This window comes from Scyliorhinus canicula, chromosome 9 (assembly GCF_902713615.1).
Source record: "Scyliorhinus canicula chromosome 9, sScyCan1.1, whole genome shotgun sequence".
Taxonomy (NCBI): Eukaryota; Metazoa; Chordata; class Chondrichthyes; order Carcharhiniformes; family Scyliorhinidae; genus Scyliorhinus; species Scyliorhinus canicula.
Genome location: NC_052154.1, coordinates 162163045 through 162183211, shown reverse-complemented (window position 1 = coordinate 162183211; position 20167 = coordinate 162163045). Strand labels below are relative to the sequence as shown.

The 20167-nt window shown below is 42.6% G+C and overlaps 1 protein-coding gene across 1 annotated transcript in view; it reads right to left on the bottom strand.

Annotated features, from left to right (window-relative positions):
• The window catches only part of sox6 (SRY-box transcription factor 6), a 757998-nt gene that overhangs the window by 33004 nt on the left and 704827 nt on the right, over window positions 1-20167 (bottom strand). The window contains 2 exon segments of the mRNA XM_038808084.1: window positions 11164-11272; window positions 13130-13225. Coding sequence (XP_038664012.1) covers window positions 11164-11272; window positions 13130-13225 — 205 coding nt within the window.

Sequence of the window (20167 nt, the reverse complement as noted above, 5' to 3'; positions counted from 1 at the left end):
GTTCTCACAATGTTTTAACCTCTTGAATGCTGCATTTTTCAAGTAGCAATACAATGTAGCATTTTGCGATTCTAGTGGTATTGAGCTGCATAATGCAGAGCTTTATGTATAGAGCTTCATAACTTGCTTTCCCAATATTGGCTGAATAATCAAGATTGTGTGGTGATGGTGGGGGGGGGGGGGGGGGGGGGGCTTGGTTAGCACAGTTGGTTAGTTTGCGGGTTAGATTAACGCTAACAGTATGGGGTTTGATGCTGATTCTGGCTGAGGTCCTGCCTCCTTACCCCACCTGTAGTCAAAAATCATAGCACTTTGCTAAGGTTTGACAAATAATCACTGGACGATCTGCCTTCAGGCTGCGAACTGAATAAGAAATCAAGAATAGCAGCTACCTTCAACACAAAGATCTGATCAAGAGATTCAAATAGTTGGATAAGGATTACAACTGGAAGATGAAATTATGCTGTAGGAGCAAGAAACATTAAAATACTGAAGGGCAGTTTATAAAACAGATCAATGTATTCACGGGCTAATGTCATACTACCCAATTTCAACTCAATGACTTTAGAACTGGTAGTTAAAGTAGACCAGAAATCTCTGGCACGATTTTAAGGATTATAATTATACAACATCGTGACCCACTTTAACATCATTGTTTTATAACCTTCGCTTGATTCCTGAAATGCATTACAGCCTTAAAACTCATGACAAATTATCCATCACTGTCATTAAGTTAAAAAAATTAATTGTTTTCTGATGGCGGCAGATTTGCTTCCATTTGATTAGAGTTGTGTTGTTCAACAGCAGTATTTGCATATGAGGATAAATGATGGTAATGTCACCCACTATATATCCATTGAGAAATAACCTACAGCAAATTAATTTGAAATTCTATCTAGTCTACATTGTGTAAGAGTAGCCCTCTCACATATTTTACAATTTGCATTACCAGCTTTATGATAATTATTTGTACTGCATTACTTATTTGAAATGAACATAGATGAGATTAAAAGGAATATTCTTCTTCTTTTCATAAGTTGTAACGAACTGAGTGGTCCATTGACAGGTACAAATTGCTAATACTTCAGGGTTAGGTAATGGGGACTTTTAGTTCAAGCACATATGTAAACAAGAATGTTTGACAGGCACATTATCCATTTGATAGGTCTTTGTGAGCATAATTCACTGTAGATTTTGATTTACAATGCGTGTTTACACTATGGTAACTGCGAGAATATTTTTGAACAGTTCCTCACGGGGACCACAAATATAAAGGTCCTTAAAACTGTAGTGCCTAATCACACCTGTCTAAAGCAGGCCCGCACTTGAAACAGTTGAGATATGCAGCCAAACACCAAACCTCATCACTTGATCTTTGACTATGTCTTTGTGCCACAGCAGACAGGCTGTCACAAAGGAATCCACTATGTGAAATGGGCTCCTGCAAAGAATTAGCACTCACGCAAACATTGTATGTTCAGCTTCAGGAAACAATGTAATGAGAGAAGAGGGGAATTTAAAGAATATAAACAAATATACTTCGAAGAAAATGATTTAATCTGAGTTCTGAAATACAAGTGACCCCTATTCACTGCTGTGGTTAAGTCGCAGGTATCTTTTCACACTGAAACATGCATTTAAGTAGCACAAGCTAACAGCAGTGAATTATATTGCTTTGCTCTCTGCCAGTAGAAATCAAACCTCTACATAAATATACTTCATGTCATTGCAAATCTCTGCTCTGGAATACTGATTCTCGATGAAATTTCTAACAGGACGGTCGCCATCGCCTTTCTGACACGAGAGGTGTAAAGATGGTCCGAGGCCATTGTCAAAGTGCTAAGCTAAGTTTCTGAGGTTAGTTAATATGTATAGCTTTATAGCATATTGTGGTAGGAGTAAGAGAATAAGGGAACAACATTTAAAGAGAAGGGATGAATTAAACAGGAGTGTTAAAATCAATTAACTGAAAATCAGAGGAGGCAGGAGGCAACATTTTGAAAGTCTTTGAAAAGGCTCAGAAGATCTTTCAATCCACCAGCAACCTTTGTCACGAAGGGAGAGGGGCAAGGCTAGGAAGTGATAGGTACACACGCAGGGGACGGTAATCCAAGGTGCAGGTACAAGTCTGCAGTGAAATGGTAGAGCAGGTCTGCACCTGAGCCTCCAGTCGAGTGGACATGGTGCCTAATACACAAAGTATATTGCCTGCTATGTTATGCCACTTCATTCCCATAGATGAACATTGCATCATACTGAAGAAGATGAGGGTGACATGGTGGCCCAGTGGTTAGCACTGCTGCCTCAGAGCTCCGAGGACCAGAGTTCGATCCCGGCTCTTGGTCACTGTCCATATGGAGTTTGCACATACTCCCAGTGTCTGCGTGGGTCTTACCCCCACAACCCAAACATGTGCAGGGTAGGTGGATTGGCCATGCTAAATTGCCCCTTAATTGGGAAAAGAAAATGTCTAAGATGAATCAATTGATTCACCAATGCCTGTCAGAGAAAGAAACCGGTTACCATTGCTGAAATTGAACATGCCTAAATGTGACTCCAGTCCCAGATTATGTGGTTGACTCTTAATGGCCTTATGAAAATCAGGGATGAGTAATATATACTGTATTTTCTTGATCCACAGTTCAACAACAGATAACACCAAACCTAGGCTGACAGAAAATACCACCAATTAGGTGCAGTTGAACTTCTCAGCATGCATTATAACTGCACAAAGAAGCACATAACTAGATTTTGTGTGCAATGTCTGCTCAACTTCTGCTGAACTTGGGGCAGAGAGGAGCAGGAACATAGTAGGGAACCATTCTAACAGCTGCCCATATTTACGAGATGTTTCACTCGAAGTTACAGTGGATGCTGTGTGATCCAATACATATTTGGGCAGGCCTGTTGGTAAGTTGAAGACGGGAAAATGTCATGCAATGCATCGCCCATAATTAACATCTGTGCAACATTGGATTGTACATAGAAATACAGCACAGAAACAGGACACTTGATCCAACCACTCCATGTTGAGGTTTATGCTCCACTCTTTTTTATAAATTTAGTGTACCCAATTCATTTTTTTCCAATTAAGGGGCAATTTAGCGTGTTCAATCCACCTATCCTGCACATCCACGCACGAACAGACTCAAAAACCGCTTCTTCCCCACTGTCACCAGACTCCTAAATGACCCTCTTATGGACTGACCTCATTAACACTACACCCTGTATGCTTCATCCGATGTCAATGCTTATGTAATTACATTGTATATCTTGTGTTGCCCTATTATGTATTTTCTTGTATTTTCTTGAACTTTGTTTAATTCCCTTTTCTTCCCATGTACTGAATGATCTGTTGAGCTTCTTGCAGAAAAATACTTTTCACTGTACCTCGGTACACGTGACAATAAACAAATCCAATCCAATCCAATCTAATCCATCTTTGGGTTTTGGGGGCGAAAGCCACGCGAACACAGGGAGAATGTGCAAACTCCACAGTTTATGCTCCACCTGAGCCTCCTCCTGTCTTTCCTCATCCAAACTTATCATAAGCCTCGATTCTCTTTCCCACTATATGCAGTAGGACCGAAGAATCCCACCGGCATGAGAATTCTGGCCAACCTTCCAGGGTTCATTGCGGGTTAGAAAATCTTGCTGAGAAAGATTTATGCTGTGTTTATTCAACTGAACCTTGTTCAAGCTCCCTTATTTAGTTATTTTGCATATCTTCATAGTCATTTGTCTCCTTGGAGAATGGTGGAAGGTTTTTGTAGGATTGACAACCTGCTTTGAGCCATGTGAACCACCCCTTCCCTGGCCATCAAACCCTGGCGTGGGACTTGATCCCAGGGTTTTCAGCTCAGAAGTAGGAGTGCCACTAACTGAGCCACCCAAGCTGAACTGTGCAGGCATCAGTGACTCTACATAAGAGCTCGAGGGAAATACCACCAACTATGTCTCTGCCACATCTTCAGATTTAATGGGAGGACCTTTGAACAAATGCTAGTATCCTTCTTGAAGCCAGTTCCATGAGCATTCAGGCAGAACCTCTGCAAAATCAACTATGATGGACCGAACGGTGTGTGCAGATAGCTGAAAAGTGTCTCCCTCTCCAGGTCCAGTTTTCCCAACTCTCAAATGGCTAAGGTTCCAGGGAAAAATCACAGACTGACAGAATCACAGAAATACAGTGTGGAAGAGGCCCTTTGGCCCATCGAATCTGCATTTGTCAGCACTTGGCCTTGAATGTTATGACATACCAAGTGCTCATCCAGCAGGTACTTTTTAAGGGATGTGAGGCAGCCCGCCTCAACCACCCTCCCAGGAAGTGCATTCCAGACCCTCACCACCTTCTGTGGTTCTGCGAAATTCGCACTGACGTAAAAAATTATTTTTGGACCTCTCACTGAATTCTCCCACCCCCTCCCCCACCCCCCGCCATTGAGCCTACCTGCAGGGGCATAGTAGAACTCTGACCACTTCTCTAGCAGTAAAAGAGCTTATAGTTTCTAAGCAACAGATCTTCCTATTAAACCCACATCACACTGCACTCAAACACAATTTCTTAATTTTCCTTCAGTAGTGCACATAGAACATAGAATATACAGTGCAGAAGGAGGCCATTCGGCCCATCGAGTCTGCACCGACCCACTTAAGCCCTCACTTCCACCCTATCCCCGAAACCCAATAACCGCTCCTTACCTTTTTGGACACTAAGGGCAATTTATCATGTCCAATCCACCTAACCTGCACGTCTTTAGACTGTGGGAGAAAATCTGAGCACCCAGAGGAAACCCACGCAGATACGGTGAGAACCGCATGGACAGTGACCCAGTGGATAATCGAACCTGGGACCCTGGCCCTGTGAAGCCACAGTGCTAGCCACTTGTGCTACTGTGCTGCCCTCAAGTTCATCAAAATGGCCTGCCAGCTAAAGTTACATCCCAACAAAAGTAGGAATCGTCAGCTGATGTCAGTGGCATAATTCTCCTCCATCCAATCCAGCACTGAACATTTTTTTAAAAATGCACAACGCAGCCCTTTCTCTGCTCTGGAGGACAATCTACTTTAAATGATGTGCTGTGTACATTTGATTTGTAACCATCTCAAATTATAGCTGGTGCGTCCAACAAAAATATCAGCATTTATTTTAAGTGACAATGAATCATTTACAAGGCATTCAGTCCAAGCGTACCTATGAGCCAATGTCCAATTTCTATTATTTATTTAGATTTTGATTTAGGGATTTATTTTTCAAATACTTTTGCAAAAGTTGCAATCTTAATAAAAAATCTCACGCACGCATGCTTAATCGGCGTCAATTTGAATCATGATATAACATTGTGAGATGACAGAAAGCAGTAATTAGGAATTAAAATATTGATTAATAAACAGTTGAATTTTCAAGCTGTCTGCAGGCAATTGAGGGGAAGCTAACTACTCCTCAAGTAATAAACTTAGCATCTTTGGGTTATGTACAAGTTATCACTGACTGGGCTCTATGTTTTGCCACTTACAGTTCTTAAGGGGTCACCCCCTGCCTAAATGGGCCTACTAAAATTGTAGTGTTGGAAGCTGATATTAAATGAATTGCCCAGAGTCAAACTGACCCATCGACAGCAAAAACATTCACTTTCTGATCCTCAATTTCTGCTGAGTTAGTTCATCACCACCTGGGTGACATCAGGTCATCATAATTGAGAAGGAGGAGAAAACAAAATCAGCCACGAGTTCCCAGTACTAATTGTTGCCAATGACCCCTGGATGAAAGCCTGTGTGTTTATAAAAATTATAGGGTGAGCACTGAATCAGGAAAGCTTGTGATGACTCTCATAATTGAACAGCTTGCTACCGCTCATTACCCTGGCTCACGGTGAAGATAGACCACTTGAGAAAGATTCCGGGTGGCTGGCAGCTGTAAAAGTCGCGCGAGGTGGCACCTTCGGGACAGGAGATGAATGGGCAGTATCATTGAATTTTATAGACAGAGAACAATTGTGGAATTATAATGAAGCAAGTCAGGTAATGTGTTCTCCATGCCATGTAGCCAGCCAAGAACAAAACTATGCTTTGTTTTTGAACTAGACACATGTTGAACACTGTGCAATAATATTTCCTCATTGTTACATATAGGGGATAAAAAGAAACCTTTTTGTTTCATGAGTTTGCCTTCTGAACTGCAATCAACAGCCTTGATTGTTGAGAATGTTAAAGAATTCCCTCCATATGAACTCTTAGACAGAGGAAATTTGAACCATCAATTCAAACCTGAGGGGGGAAAAATGACTTATTATTGCCAACTCCATATGGAGTCAATTCTAACATAATGGATAATCAGTCCCTTTTTAAATTTGTCTAATATTGTTGCAAACCACGTTCGGATTAGTCCATTTCCTGCTTGTATGTCTTGTGTTCCTATCCCCATACACTCCTGACAAAGTAAGCTGAAACAAACACACAACCCGGGCAGCATAGAGCTGCAAACCCACCGCATCTGAGAGAACAAAAGGCTTCACTGAAGCCTTTGTGGTCTCTGCTGATGTTTTACATCTGAGCATTTTTGTTTTAAAAAGACCGAAAGATTGTGGGTGAATTGATGCAAACTCATGGTCGACTGAAAGTAAAGGAAAATCTTAGCCTTCCTTTTTGACCACAGTCACTCTGTGCGATAACTGTTCCACTGTTTCACCTACACTCTATCTAAAGTTTAAATTCTTGTCCAGAAATATTTATCTTTGTTCCTGGTGTAACTTTTCAACATTTGCTGCTTCTTGCCTTTTCTTTCGAAACTACCATGGTAACTGTTACAAATATTTATGCGTGACAAATATTGGCGCGGGCGGAATTGCTTCTCTTTGCAGTTACATATGAGAAGCACTAACGCTGATGTTGCGATGCCATGCAAGCACTATCCACAGTTTACACCTAAATGTTGCAGGAGGTTAAAGAAGTTACATTATGTTCATGGTTTTCAGCTTTGCTTCAGCTTAAGCAAATGTTCAGCCCTTTATTCAGTTGTCAATCCAATGAATTCAGAAGCAGCAATTTGACAAAACTGCAACAAGGCTTTGGAAAATCAAAAATTCATTGTTAGTCATATCCTCTGGGAAAATTGTTAGGAAACGTCAGTAAAATTAATCGAAAAAACACCTGCCAAATTCACATGCTGGGGATAATTTTGACTTTGGTAGTATTGAAGTCCATGGAAATGAATATCAGGGGAAGAATTTAACGGGTGGCCAAGCTGATTTGCCCGTTTCACACTATCAACCCCTGTGAGCGAGAGAGAGGAAGAAACAGACAAAGACACAGATCAGAGACAATCATGCACAATGCAGAAAGACATGTGAGGAGGTGTGAGAAACAAATATAAGGAGAGGCACACAAACACACTAAGAGTCACACAAACAAGATAGAGAGGTGCAAACACGCGCAAAGGTGTGAAGAACCCACATACATTTACACAAAGAATGTTATGCAAACATGGACAGTGAGACACCCATAAACACACAAAAAGGAACAGATGGGCAGAAAACGTTGAGGACACATACAGATGTAGACGGATGCTGCCTTTACTGTGTAACAGTGCCGGCAATGGCAGTCCAGCTTTGGGACACCCTGTTGAAAAGCACATGAGGTAGCACCTTTCCTCTGGAGATGCTAAAAGAAAAGCTTGCATTTATACACTGCCTTTCATGGCCGCAGGATGTCCCAATGTGCTTTACAACAAATAAAGTACATTTTTAACCATATAACTGCTGTTGTACCAGAATATCTTGTGACACGGTGGTAACATCCCTGCCTCAAAGCCAAACGCTCTGGGTTCATGTCCCAATCCGAGACTTGATGGCCACGGAAAGTGCGTTCATGATGTGGCCAGACAGGTTGATTATCAACCTGCAAATCCTTCTAATATGCTTATGGTGGTGAGAGTGGGAGCCACCTGGTCAGCCAGGATCTGTGGAAGGCAAAGGCAAACCACTGCATACTTTGCCGAGCATAACCATGGACCAACATATGGAAGTCCATGGTGCCAAAACTCTCTTGGGGCATGGTACCTGAAGAGGGATAGAGAATTACTGTTGTAATGTAGAAACATGACAGTCACAACTATAAGCCAGTGTACTGGGGACAACAACCTCTGCTCCTCTTTGAAATTGTGCCATGGGGTCATTTATGTCCACCTGAAAGGGCAGACTTGGTTTAACAAAAAGGCAGTGGGCTGGATTTTCGCCAAGCCAGGATCATAGCATTCAGCGGGCTCATGTCAACCTGCGATGTGGGTTCTCATTCACTGACCTAAATCAATTGGAAGCGGCAGTTGCTAAAATATGAAGTCGTGATTTGTGACATTAAAACTGTGCAAGTGCAGATGTGGAGTTGAGGAGCTTTAGAAAGAGAATAAGCTATTTAAACAAGGCACAAATACAAACTAAACATCCACTTCTCCGGGATGACTGCTGATTTATATTGGACCAATCCTGTGGTTTAATGGCATGGTCAAACATAGTCCATCCAGTTAGACAGGATGATTGAGCCTCAGTCAGCTGAGAAGATCAAGTCAGTCCTTGGGTGGAATAGCCCAGTCTCAGTTTTCAGTTTGAGCAATTCAGCAGCCTCCTCCACTTGCTGGCTTTGCAGTCAGCTGTGAGACTCAGCCGGTGTAACACAACACAAAACAGACTGACATGGCAGCTGACTGAAATGCTAGTCAGCTGTGACTTCTGTTTGGAGCAATGATCGGTTAATTAGAAAGGAGCAGCTTTCCTGATTAAATGGCTTCTACTTCATTATATTCAGAGTGCGTTTTGTAGGCTTTTTCTTTTTGTCCATTTGGGTTCATATCTGCTTCTCTGCCCACCATCAAGTAACATTGTTACATTAGTTAAGCATTCGGTTCATGGATTCGGGTAAGGAGGAGAGTTCTTGCTTCTTCTCCTCTCTTGGTAACTGCACAACAGGCATTCACCCCCCCCGTCCCCTCTGTAGGATGCCCGAGAGAGAAATGGAACCATGGGGAACTACACAGGCTCACGTAGTTGGCCGAGCTGGAGCCCTCCAATGATTTTCTGAAAAGGAGATTTACTAAATCGAACACGTTGGTTGGGTTCTCCCTTAATGGCTTCAGTACAGCTGCTGGAACATTCCTGCTGCTCGTGCGAAGACCATTGAAATGCTCTTGGCCAGCAACTGATGGGAGATCAAGCCTCTGAGGGCGGGCCTGCAAACTGCAGCATTTGGCTGCGGTTGAAACACAGCTTTCCATTTTTGTGGTTAACACTGGCTGAGGAAGTGGCAAGGAAGAAATGTGCTGTCTCGAGACAGCTCGATAGGTGTTGGCCTTGCATGGTCAGAATTGTGTTCGGATCGAAGTAAGGTCACCATATCCTATTTGAATGCACTGATGAGGTACTTGCTCATTTCTGCTTTGTGCATTTTTAATCTGAGTCAACTCTGGAGTTTAAAAAGTCATTGGTGGGGATGGGGTTTTAAAACAATTTTTCAGATTTTACATGCTCACCTGTCCCCTTAAAATCAAAAAATAGGAACCATGGGCGGGATTCTCTGAAACAGCAGCTAAGTGTTGACGCAGGCGTAAACACCAGAGCATTTCACGTCGGCGTCAACGGACCCCTTGGCCCAATGATTCACTTACCTGAAGGGGGCCAGTAGGGTGCCAGAGTGCTCCGCACAGCTCCGGCTGACGATATGGGACCCTGCACTCCCGGCCTCAGATCACAGCGGCCGCCTGTGGCGGCAACCCCATGCAACATAGCGGACCACACAAAAAGCTGGCCCCACAATATAGCCCCCCCCCCCCCCCCCCCCGCCCCCCCAGATCGCGTGCTCCCACCAATCGGTGGCCCCCGATCAGAACCCTCGCCGTCCTGGAGGACCCCCCCACTCCCGATGACAGATCCCCCTGTCCCCCACCAGGGTGGCCGTGGCAGCCGCCACTCCGAGTGCCACCTGGGGGAACCATGTTAGAACGATGCCGGCGGGAACTTGGCCAGCTGCCAGTGGAGGATCACCGCGGGGGCCTCTTTCAATGGCCCCCGCCTGGCGCCGCGTTGACCGCACACACGCGACTGGGGGCAATTCTCCTGTCCGTGGAGAATCGCTGGAAGGCATCGGACCCGATCACGGGTCTGACTCCCCCGCGCCAAGCGCAATTTCGATGCGGAGGCTCAGAGAATCCCAGCTCATATTATGTTAACGTACTCTGGTCCAATTATCCTTACCCTCTCGAGCTAAACAACCAGGAAACTACACTTGACAATACCATTACAGATTCACTCGATTTTAAGAAATATATTTATCAGATGATATTACAATTGATGGATTCTTGGCAAATTGCTTTGGGAGCATTTATGCTTAATTATAAAGATTTGAGAAGAAGGTGGAACTTATTGCCTAGTTATTTATGCACCGATGTGTTCCTCTTTTCTCCACCCAGATTCAGACAGTTTCAAAATCTACAGGGGATTTAGAAGGATTAGTTCACCGCATAATCAGAGAGCACATGACTCCCAAAAGATCCAGAGTGAGTTAAAAGTTTGCCATGCACTCAAGTCCACAGATCGCTCTGACGTGTCCCCAAGACCTCCATCGAATGTGAACATACTGATCTCCACCAGCATTCATAGCAAAAAAAGCTCCCTCTCTGAACTGTGGAGAAATTCTGATCAATGTACCCTGAGCATGATATTCCAGGGACCGGGAGGATGTAGGCAGATGAATCTTGGTTGGGAGGCTGGAACAATAATTAATTGATTCATTGGGTTTCTGCCTCGTGCCAGAATGAGAAGTGGCTGATCAGGCTTTTGTCTGCGTGGACGTCACCAGGTCAGTGGTGATGGTAGAGGCTGGTGTTCTAATGAACATCTATAACTGTAAAATTACTTGGCATTTATTATCTATAACATTATGATTTTCTAAAATAGCTAAGAGGAAGCATTAACGGCAGCATTAATTGTGGTGTTAATTAGAATTACAGTGCGTAGGTTGCTGATAATGTTTGAGGAAATAAATAGTGAATCAGGAGGAGTAAAGGAAAATTGTGAAGCTGATGTAAGAGTACTAATATTAAAGCATATTTTAACCAACTTGACGTTACTCATTGAACAAGTAAGCTTTTGTTACATCTCAGGGTCACCCACTCACCTTCTGCGTCCTCTGGTCTTGTGAGGTCAATGACCCCTGGACCAACCTTCACATCCTCCCCTGTTTTTCCTGTCAGCTGTTGTGCAAGATTCTCAAAGGGCACCCGTTCCTGCAATCGAAAGAACCAAAAAAATCTGTTAGTTTTTTTTGTGTGACAGTCACTGTGTCAATCTTGGCAGCATTAAGTGCTGCTGGATCGGCATCCAACCTTCACCAGTTATTCATCCATCTTTTTTTACCCCCAAGGAACCTGACTTGTGTTTTACTCCTTACCCTGCTGTTTCAAACTCAAATGAGATAACATAACAGATTGTAGTATTTCAGTATGAGAAAACCTGTCGATGTTCCCTTTATCAGTATGAAACAATATTAAATGTCACATCTGTTTACACTGAGAGAAATAAAATAGCAGCTCAGGGAGCTGAAAATTCGATGACAAATTCTCTGTATCATGGGTTATGCATCATATAAGGCCAAAGTATTGTCTGCTGTTCAAAATATTCTTGAAAGACAAAAATGTAAACTGCCTCATTCATAAGAAATTAAGCTTGGAAAGATACCTGTGATAATCTGTGGCCTGCCTTATAACCAGGCTACATAATGTGGGAAATATGTTGTGCAGGTCAGACCGAATGGCCATTTTCCAATTTAGATTGAATTTATCTGGTTCCCTAGCTGAGAGCTGCACTAAATAAAGAGCAATTAAAGTATTCCTTCAGAACCGCCTGTGGAGTAAGCTCATAAGTCCATCTGTGATCCTGCATTGGTCAATTCTGAAGATATACTTTCAGTCATTTGCACTCTGCCACCAGAACACTGCTTTCAAACAATCTTCATATGCCACCTTCAATGAAAAATATTTAGAAGATTAATGGCAACTTAAAAGTATAAAAGTGTGGGTCGACTAATTGGGTCTGGTCTAGACAGAGAAACAGCACCTAGAATTGGTGACAATGGAATCCTCAGCCAATTTGAAGTTTCCAGACATTTTTAACATCTGTTCATTCATGCTACTGATCATTTTCCAATTTGGTAAAACATGTTTATAATCAGAGTATCCAATTATGTCAAGTTATGATGATGCTTATCCATTAAGGAACTAAATAAAAATTGTTTTAACTAGTGCACTTGAAATCCTTAACAATTACATTGAGTGAAAAGTCCCATCCATTTCACCTGGACTCGAATAATCTAGATCCATGCAAACAATCAGTATCTGTAAACTGATACATTTCTCCATGTGCCATACAATGCATGAATTCTCTTGCCAGTGTGCACGTTTTCTTTGTTAAAAAAAAAAACCCCTCCTCTAATTAGATTACGCTACCTCGAATAGAATAACAATTCCAGCTTAATTACACTCTCTTGCAGTCAGTGCACAGCAACTTCCTTCAATCTCTCACAGTTTCTGAAAGACATTTCCAATCCTTTCCTCAGTATCAAACAGATTGCCTCTTGAATGACACACTGCTCCAGTTCAGCCGGTACTGCTTCTTTACCTCCATTGTAATCAATGGCATTCTTTACGAAGTGCATCTCAAACAGATTTATTTCAACAAATGATTTCTCCTCCTCCCTTGCATACACTTTATGTTAAATTTTTATCATCTTGCTAAGGCCCAAGTGAGTGGTCTGCAATTTCCATGTCTGCTGTAGGAAAGCACCTTACCCCTGCTTTCACCTCACCTGTGATGCAGCTTACAATGGACCATACGGAAACATTACAAACCCCAGAATATGTTTTCTTCCTTCATTGCAATGGATGGCCATTCCCAATAGTTACCTGCAGTGCACAGGATCACATGTAATGTTTTACTGGGACCCATTGTGTGCTCAAAATGTTACCTCATAAATTACATGAAGTTCTAAACCGTCTTTCAGTTGGGCAAAAAACTAAAGGGTTCAAATTATATAACATAACAAATAAAATAAATTTATTTTTTAATAAAAGTATTTTTATACTTACAATAATAGGATAACTTGGAACTGCTTGAAGACTGTATGCTACATTGTACCTCACTGGTCTAGAACAGTGTGTCACACTGTATGGCATGTCAATGATCTAGAAATGTGTTATATTGCATGATGTCAGATTGATCTAGAAGAGCATGTTATACAAAATGGCATCAATTCATCTTGAAGTGTATTCTATGCTGTGGTGTTTCATTGATCTAGAACAGCAGGTTACACTGCATGGTGTCCCATTGTTTTAGAAGATCACATAATATTACAAGATGAGCATATTGATCTAAACTATATATTGCATTCTACTGTAACGGTTTCATTTTTTCTTTCCAGAATTAAGCTATACTAAAATGTTAACACATTCATCTGGAAGCATAAAATACATAACCTGGTATCTGACTGATGTAGAACTGTTATGTTACAACGTATAGCAAACACATTAATCTAACACTATAATGTACATTTCATGGTGTTTTACTGACACTGGGCAGTAACTTACACTGCAAGAACACATTAATCTAAAACATATATTGATACGAATAGCATTGCACTGCTCAAGAACAAAATTCTCATAAAACACTGAGCATACTGATTTAAAATACAAGAAGATTACACAAGATAAAACTGGGTGATTTGCTTTATGGTACCTGGAACTGAATGTTGTGTTTAACTAGATCAATGTGCTATGGAGTAATATGTTGCATTGAGTGATACTTCAAGCAATATTGTTTAAATTTATATCAGAAATGTATATTTTTTTAACAGCAGAGGTAAGAACAGAGCAACATAGATAGCTATTAGTAATTTTGAAAACATACACAAATGCATTCCCCTTCTCATACGCTTAAACTAACAGGGCAAGTCTTCACAATTGAGAAGTTGTACATAAAAGGGGTATATTTACTTGTTAGTCTAGAATTTCTGACTGGTATTATTTTAACATATAATGTAATCCAAATCATAAGCTGCTGGGTAGCAACTTTGAATAGAGTTCACATGCGCAGCACCATTAATGGAATCAATTCTGAGGAGAGAGTTGCAATTAAGGGGCAAGTAGAGGTATTTAGTAAAAGTGATCAGAAGAACAGGTTCTACAAAAGGTGCTAAATGAAACATCAGTAACAAGGCAACTACTTTCTAACATGCAGAGGAGGCATCCGAAATTTTGTAAGCTTCTGTGTACTGGAGAAAGGTCAGTCTGACAAAAAGTATCATTTTACACAATCTGTCTGATAACAAGACCTGCTGCACAGCACATGCTCAGGGTAACACTCTCACACAGCACAGTACAAAGGATAAAGAGACAGAAGCCCTTTCTGTCAGCCTAACTGATGCTGCAATTTAGCAGTATGAGAAGCTCATACATAAAGATGAGCTGGCTCTGAAGTATAACTGTTCCATTACTTGAGTAAATCGATCTAAAAATTCTTGGACGTCATGATTTGGTTCAGATGGCTGAAAGATTTTGGAACTTTACAATAAATTGTTCAAACTTTGTTTTTCTTAAACGCAAGTTTACAAGATGAGACAGGTTAAAAATAAATGTGATAGGCTACAAAGCAAACAAAAAAGAGACAATTTCAGAAATTAACTATTTTCAAACATTTTCATTTTGAATTTTAGTGTCAAACACAAGAATAAGCAAAGCCAACTCCATAATGATAGGAAACAATTAGTAAGAATGTATCCCTTGTGCATGCTAAGAAGTGTTAAGAGATTTCTTCTGCATAATAGCAGAATAACTTTTGAAGAGTAAACTAAGTGCCAATGCATGATACTTCAATGATCATCCATTGTCAGATGGTACAACATCTCGATATATTGAGTGACTTTCATTTAATTGCAACTTCTATGATCTTTTATTCTATATGTGACAAAGGTTTCCTTTGTGTGCTGGGTGCAGTAAAATTATGAACCTGATTTTGCAGAATCGTGCGCACAGTGGGAAGTCTTTCTCCCATAATCAATGTTCCCTCTAAGCTGTGTGGGTACACAACAATCCAGAAAGTCCAACAGAGGGGACAAGCATGCCATGTGCAAACAGCAGTCCCTTTAAGATGTGCGTATATTTGACTTGCCAATCTTAAAAGGACCCCACAATGCTACAAAGAGGAATTTGAGAGTTCATTGCCCATATGTCTTACTCTTGGATCACAATTAAAACCCCTTCTGATGGAATGAGAGTTACTTAAAAAAATACAGCTCCATTAGAATTTACTGAAACACATGGAATTTTTTGCTGTGCTTCAGTTTGGCTTGTGATTTAATGTCATATTTTCATTTGCTACTTAAAGTCAGTGAAGTTTCATTGCATACACTTGTTTACTGATAATTCTGGTACCGGATCAACCTGGACCACATAAGAGTGTCACTGGCTGGTTGGCCTTTGAAATTGTGAAACTGGCCTCGAAACTGACAGACAGGCCATACAAAAAGTGGCACTGTCATTTAAAAGGCGCAATAAAGAAAAATGAGCCTTCTGGTTTGGAGTTTCAAGGAAGCCAAATGTTAATCCATCACTTAAGTAATGTAAATAGATACATCTTCCCATGCTTCATCAGTCCATACTAGTCCGAGTGTAACAGAGATTACTTTGCAGCAATTGAACCACTGTGTTAGGAAATTGCTGGTTGTATGCTTTAAGCATCTTTAGATTATGATAAACAAGATAGTGCTTATATATTGGATGAAGAGATTGAGATGATGAAGGGCTTGTTAAAGCTGAGGCAATGTTAAATGTTCCAAAGACTGCATCAGCAGCATCAATCAAATTCGAGAATTATAGCTGTTAATGAAAGGGCAGCAATAGTGATGATTTATGGACTCTTAGATTATTACTAACAGTGACCAAAGTCACAGAGCTGGGGATTTTAATGCCACAATGGTGCACTTTCTTTGATACAAACAGAATGCAAAGAAAAAAAACGAATGTGTTCCACAAGCCACTGCAAAGTTTACAAGTTATTTTCAAGTTATCTGAATGAAGCACTATTAATTCCACATTGCTGTTATGACACAAGCCTGCTGATTCCTCTCCTTCTGTAGTCAAACAAAGTGAACACCAAATACAATTAAATTCCTTAATGATTAGTGATCTTTTGAAGAGAAGAAGCATGTGTTAAATTAGGGGCTGCACAGTGGTTAGCACTGCTGCTTCACAGCGCCAGGGACCCGGTTTCAATCCCGGGTTTGGGTGACTGCCTATGTGGAATTTGTACTTTCTCCCCGTACCTGCGTGGATTTCCTCCAAGTGCCCCAGTTTCCTACCACAGTCCTAAGATGTGCAGGTTAGGTGGGTTGGCCATGGTGAAATTGCCCCTTAGTGTGCAAAGATGTTAAGGTTAGGTGGGGATACGGCAGGGGAAAGGGCCGAGGTTGGGTGCTCTTTCGGAGAATTGGTGCAGACCCGATGGGCCGAATGACCTCTTTCCGTAGGAATTCTGTGGCTCTATTGTTCTCTGGTAAATCAAAGGGACAGAGTCACTTGAACCTTTCATCAAAAAGATGGTTTTGGAGGAAAAGGGGATAAATTTCAGAATCTTGGCCAGGATTCTCCTCTACCCGGCGGGACGGGGGGTTCCGGTGTAGCGGAGTGGCGCCAACCACTCCGGCGTCGGGCCTCCCCAAAGGTGCGGAATTCTCCGCACCTTTAGAGGCTAGGCCTGCGCCGGAGTGGTTTCTGCCATGCCGACTGGCGCCAAAACCGGCACCAACGGCCTTTGACGCCCAGCGTCGGGGCTGGCCGCAAGGCCTTCGCCATTCGTGCATGCGCCGGTGCGTCAGCGACCGCTGATGTCACCACCGGCGCATGCGTGGTGGAGGGGTCTCTTTCGCCTCCGCCATGGTGGAGGCCGTGGCGGCGGCGGAAGAAAAAGAGTGCCCCGATCGCGGGCCAGGCCACCGTGGGGGCACCCCCCGGAGTCCGATCGGCCCGCCCCCCCCCCCCGGACCCTGGGGGACCGCTCGTACTGCCAATCCCGCCGGCACCAGAGGTGCTCCAATTCCCGCCGGTGGGAGAGGCCTGTCAGCGGCGGGACTTCGGCCCATCGCGGGCCGGTGAATCGCCGATCGGCGGGGCGTGATTCCCACTCCTGCCGATTCCCGGGTGGCGGAGAATTCCGGCCACGGCGGGGGCGGGATTTACGTCGGCCCCGGGCGATTCCCCGACCCTGCGGGGGGTCGGAGAATTCCGCCCCTTATTTCTAAATACAGATCAATTTTACAATGCTTATCGTGTGATTACAATAATGCAGAATTCATTATTGTTAAAATAATTTTATAATTTGAGTAATTTGGTAATATTAAAATGGGAGCCTCGATGAAATAAAACAGAGGTTGTCTGCAGGCCCAGTGGTGAATCAAACTGCAGATATTCAACTAAGATACACAAATGGGAACATTGAGAGGGTGGTTTGCACTGCTGCCTTACGTTGCTGAGGACTCGGGTTCGACCCTGGCCCCGGGTCACTGTCCATTTGGAGTTTGCACATTCGCCCCGTGTTGGCGTGAGTCTCACCCCCGCCCCCCACCACACCAGCAAAACTCCAAGCTGTGTGAATGTAAGTGGGTGAATGTAAGTGGGCGAATGTATGGGGAAGATCTGCGTCAGCTGTGAGTTCTTGCAAAGGGTGCAAAGAATGAAGCATGGCTGTTTATGGAACCATACATCAACAAAGAGTCAACGCTTCAGGAGAACACTGCCAAAAAGCAAAAAAAACATTGGCAGAGCTAATTTAGAAAAATGTCTGAGCCATACAGGTTGACTTTAGATATAAAGTTGAAGCCACCTGAGCAAATAGGAGTTTGTCTCTATTGGTGCTTGATTCTGCTGTTGCACATGTAAGGCTCAACAACTTTTCCAAGACAGCCCTCCAAAGATATCATTACAATTGTCAAAACGAAAAGACTCAAAAAAAAAAGATGAAAGGAAATAATAAATTGACACCAAAGTTCATCATAATTCACTGTCTCCCATTTTTAAGCAGGATTCTGCTGGTAAATTTAATTTCAGGGGAAGAATGACACTTCTCCAGGGCCTCATTGTCACGTATTTTCCGATGATGTGAACAGAATAACATATGGCATTGTAAATTTCAAAAGATCACAAAAGCAGAATTAGAGCAAGGACCAAGATTACAAAACATTCCATAATTTACAAACACCTCCCATAAATAGGAAGGTATTGATCCACTTAGAACTAAACCCTGGTTTGGAAATGTCAGAGCAATCTTGAATGGGTTAAAGAGATTAATGAGATTGATTACAGGCTTAGAAACTAATCAGAGGCTTCAAGAGTTATCATAAAATTCAAACCAAAGCTTGAATTAGATCACAGTCTTAAAATCTCTTTCCAGCATCTGTTATTTAATTCAGTTGACTTTTGTGTGGTTGTTTTATTTCTGTTTCTTTACCCCCCCCCCCCCCCCCCCCCCCCCCCCCACCCCCTTCCAACTTCCTCATCTAAAAGCACTGCGTATGCTGTGCCAGTTATGATTCTCTGGCCATTTCATGGCCCCAATTTTACCTAAGCATTCAATCATTCTTATGTGCGTCCAGAAAGTTATTCAACATCAGGGGACTATAACAGCAAAACAAAACCTTCTGGTACAGAGGAGATTCACCGGGATATTGAACTGGATGGTTTCAGCTATGAAGAGAGGCTGGCTGGGCAGGTGTTCTTTTCCTTAGAGCAGAGAAAGTCAAGGGAGGACCTGACCGAGGGGCATAAAATTATGAGTGACGTAGATAGGGCGGACAGGAAGGTACTTTTTCCCTTCGCGAGGGGTCAATAACCAGGGAACATAGATTTAAGGTAAGGGACAGGAGATGTATATTTTTTATATTTTTAAAATAAATTGAGAGTGCCCAATTATTTTTTTCCAATTAAGGGGCAATTTAGCGTGGCCAATCCACCTACCCTGCACATCAGTTTTAGGTTGTGGGTGAGACCCACACAAACACGGGGAGAATGTGTCAATTCCACACGTGCAGTGACAGGGGCCGGGATCGAACTCGGGTCCTCAGCGTCGTGAGGCAGCAGTGCTAACCACTGCGCCACCGTGCTGAGACAGGAGATTTCGAGGGGATTTGAGCAAAATCTTTTTCACCCAGAGAATGGTGTGAATCTGGAACTCACGACATGAAAGGATGGCAGAGGTGGGAACCCTCACAACATTCAAGATGCATTTAGATGAGCACTTGAAACATCGCAACATACAGGGCCATGGACCAAGTGCTGGAAAATGGGATTAGAATAGATAGATGCTTGATAGCTGGGGTTGTCCACAATGGGCCTCTTTCTGTGCTGTAAAGCTCTATGACTCGATATCAGATGGCAAACAGAAAGAGAATTCCACCGTACATTAGTCATTAACCACCCGTGTAGCCCAGAGTTATCGAGATTCATTGTGTTGGGTCCACCATTTCCCCAGAAGACTTTCCACCCATGCAACAGTGGAAAACAGGACTTATCAAACTGGTGATAGAATTATAGTATCTACAGCACGGAGAAAGGCCCTTCAGCCCAAACTGGTCCATGCCAGCGAAAAAGTCCACCTGAGCACATTGCCCATAGTCAAAATTGCTCTTGTTATGATGGTATCAGCGCAGTTGTCACCAGTCAGCATACTCCAAAGTCAGTGATGTGCAATAATTTTCAGACTAAGAGATTTGGGGCAGCACGGTACCATATTGGTTAGCACTGTGGCTTCACAGCGCCAGAATCCTGGTTTGATTCCTTGCTGGGTCATTGTCTGCGTGTTCTCCCAGTGTCTGTGTGGATTTCCTCCGGGTGCTCCGGTTTCCTCCCACAATCCAAAAACGGGCAGATTAGGTGGATTGACGATGCTAAATTGCCCTTTTGTCCAAAAAGGTTTAGATGGGGATAGGGTGGAAGTGAGGGCTTAAGTGGGTTGGTGCAGACTCGATGGGCCAAATGGCCTCCTTTTGCACTGTATGTTCTATGTTCTAACACTTGCAGTGTTATCACTGAAGGTTTATCAAGGGATAATCAGTAATTGATTACTGTGAAATTTTAGCT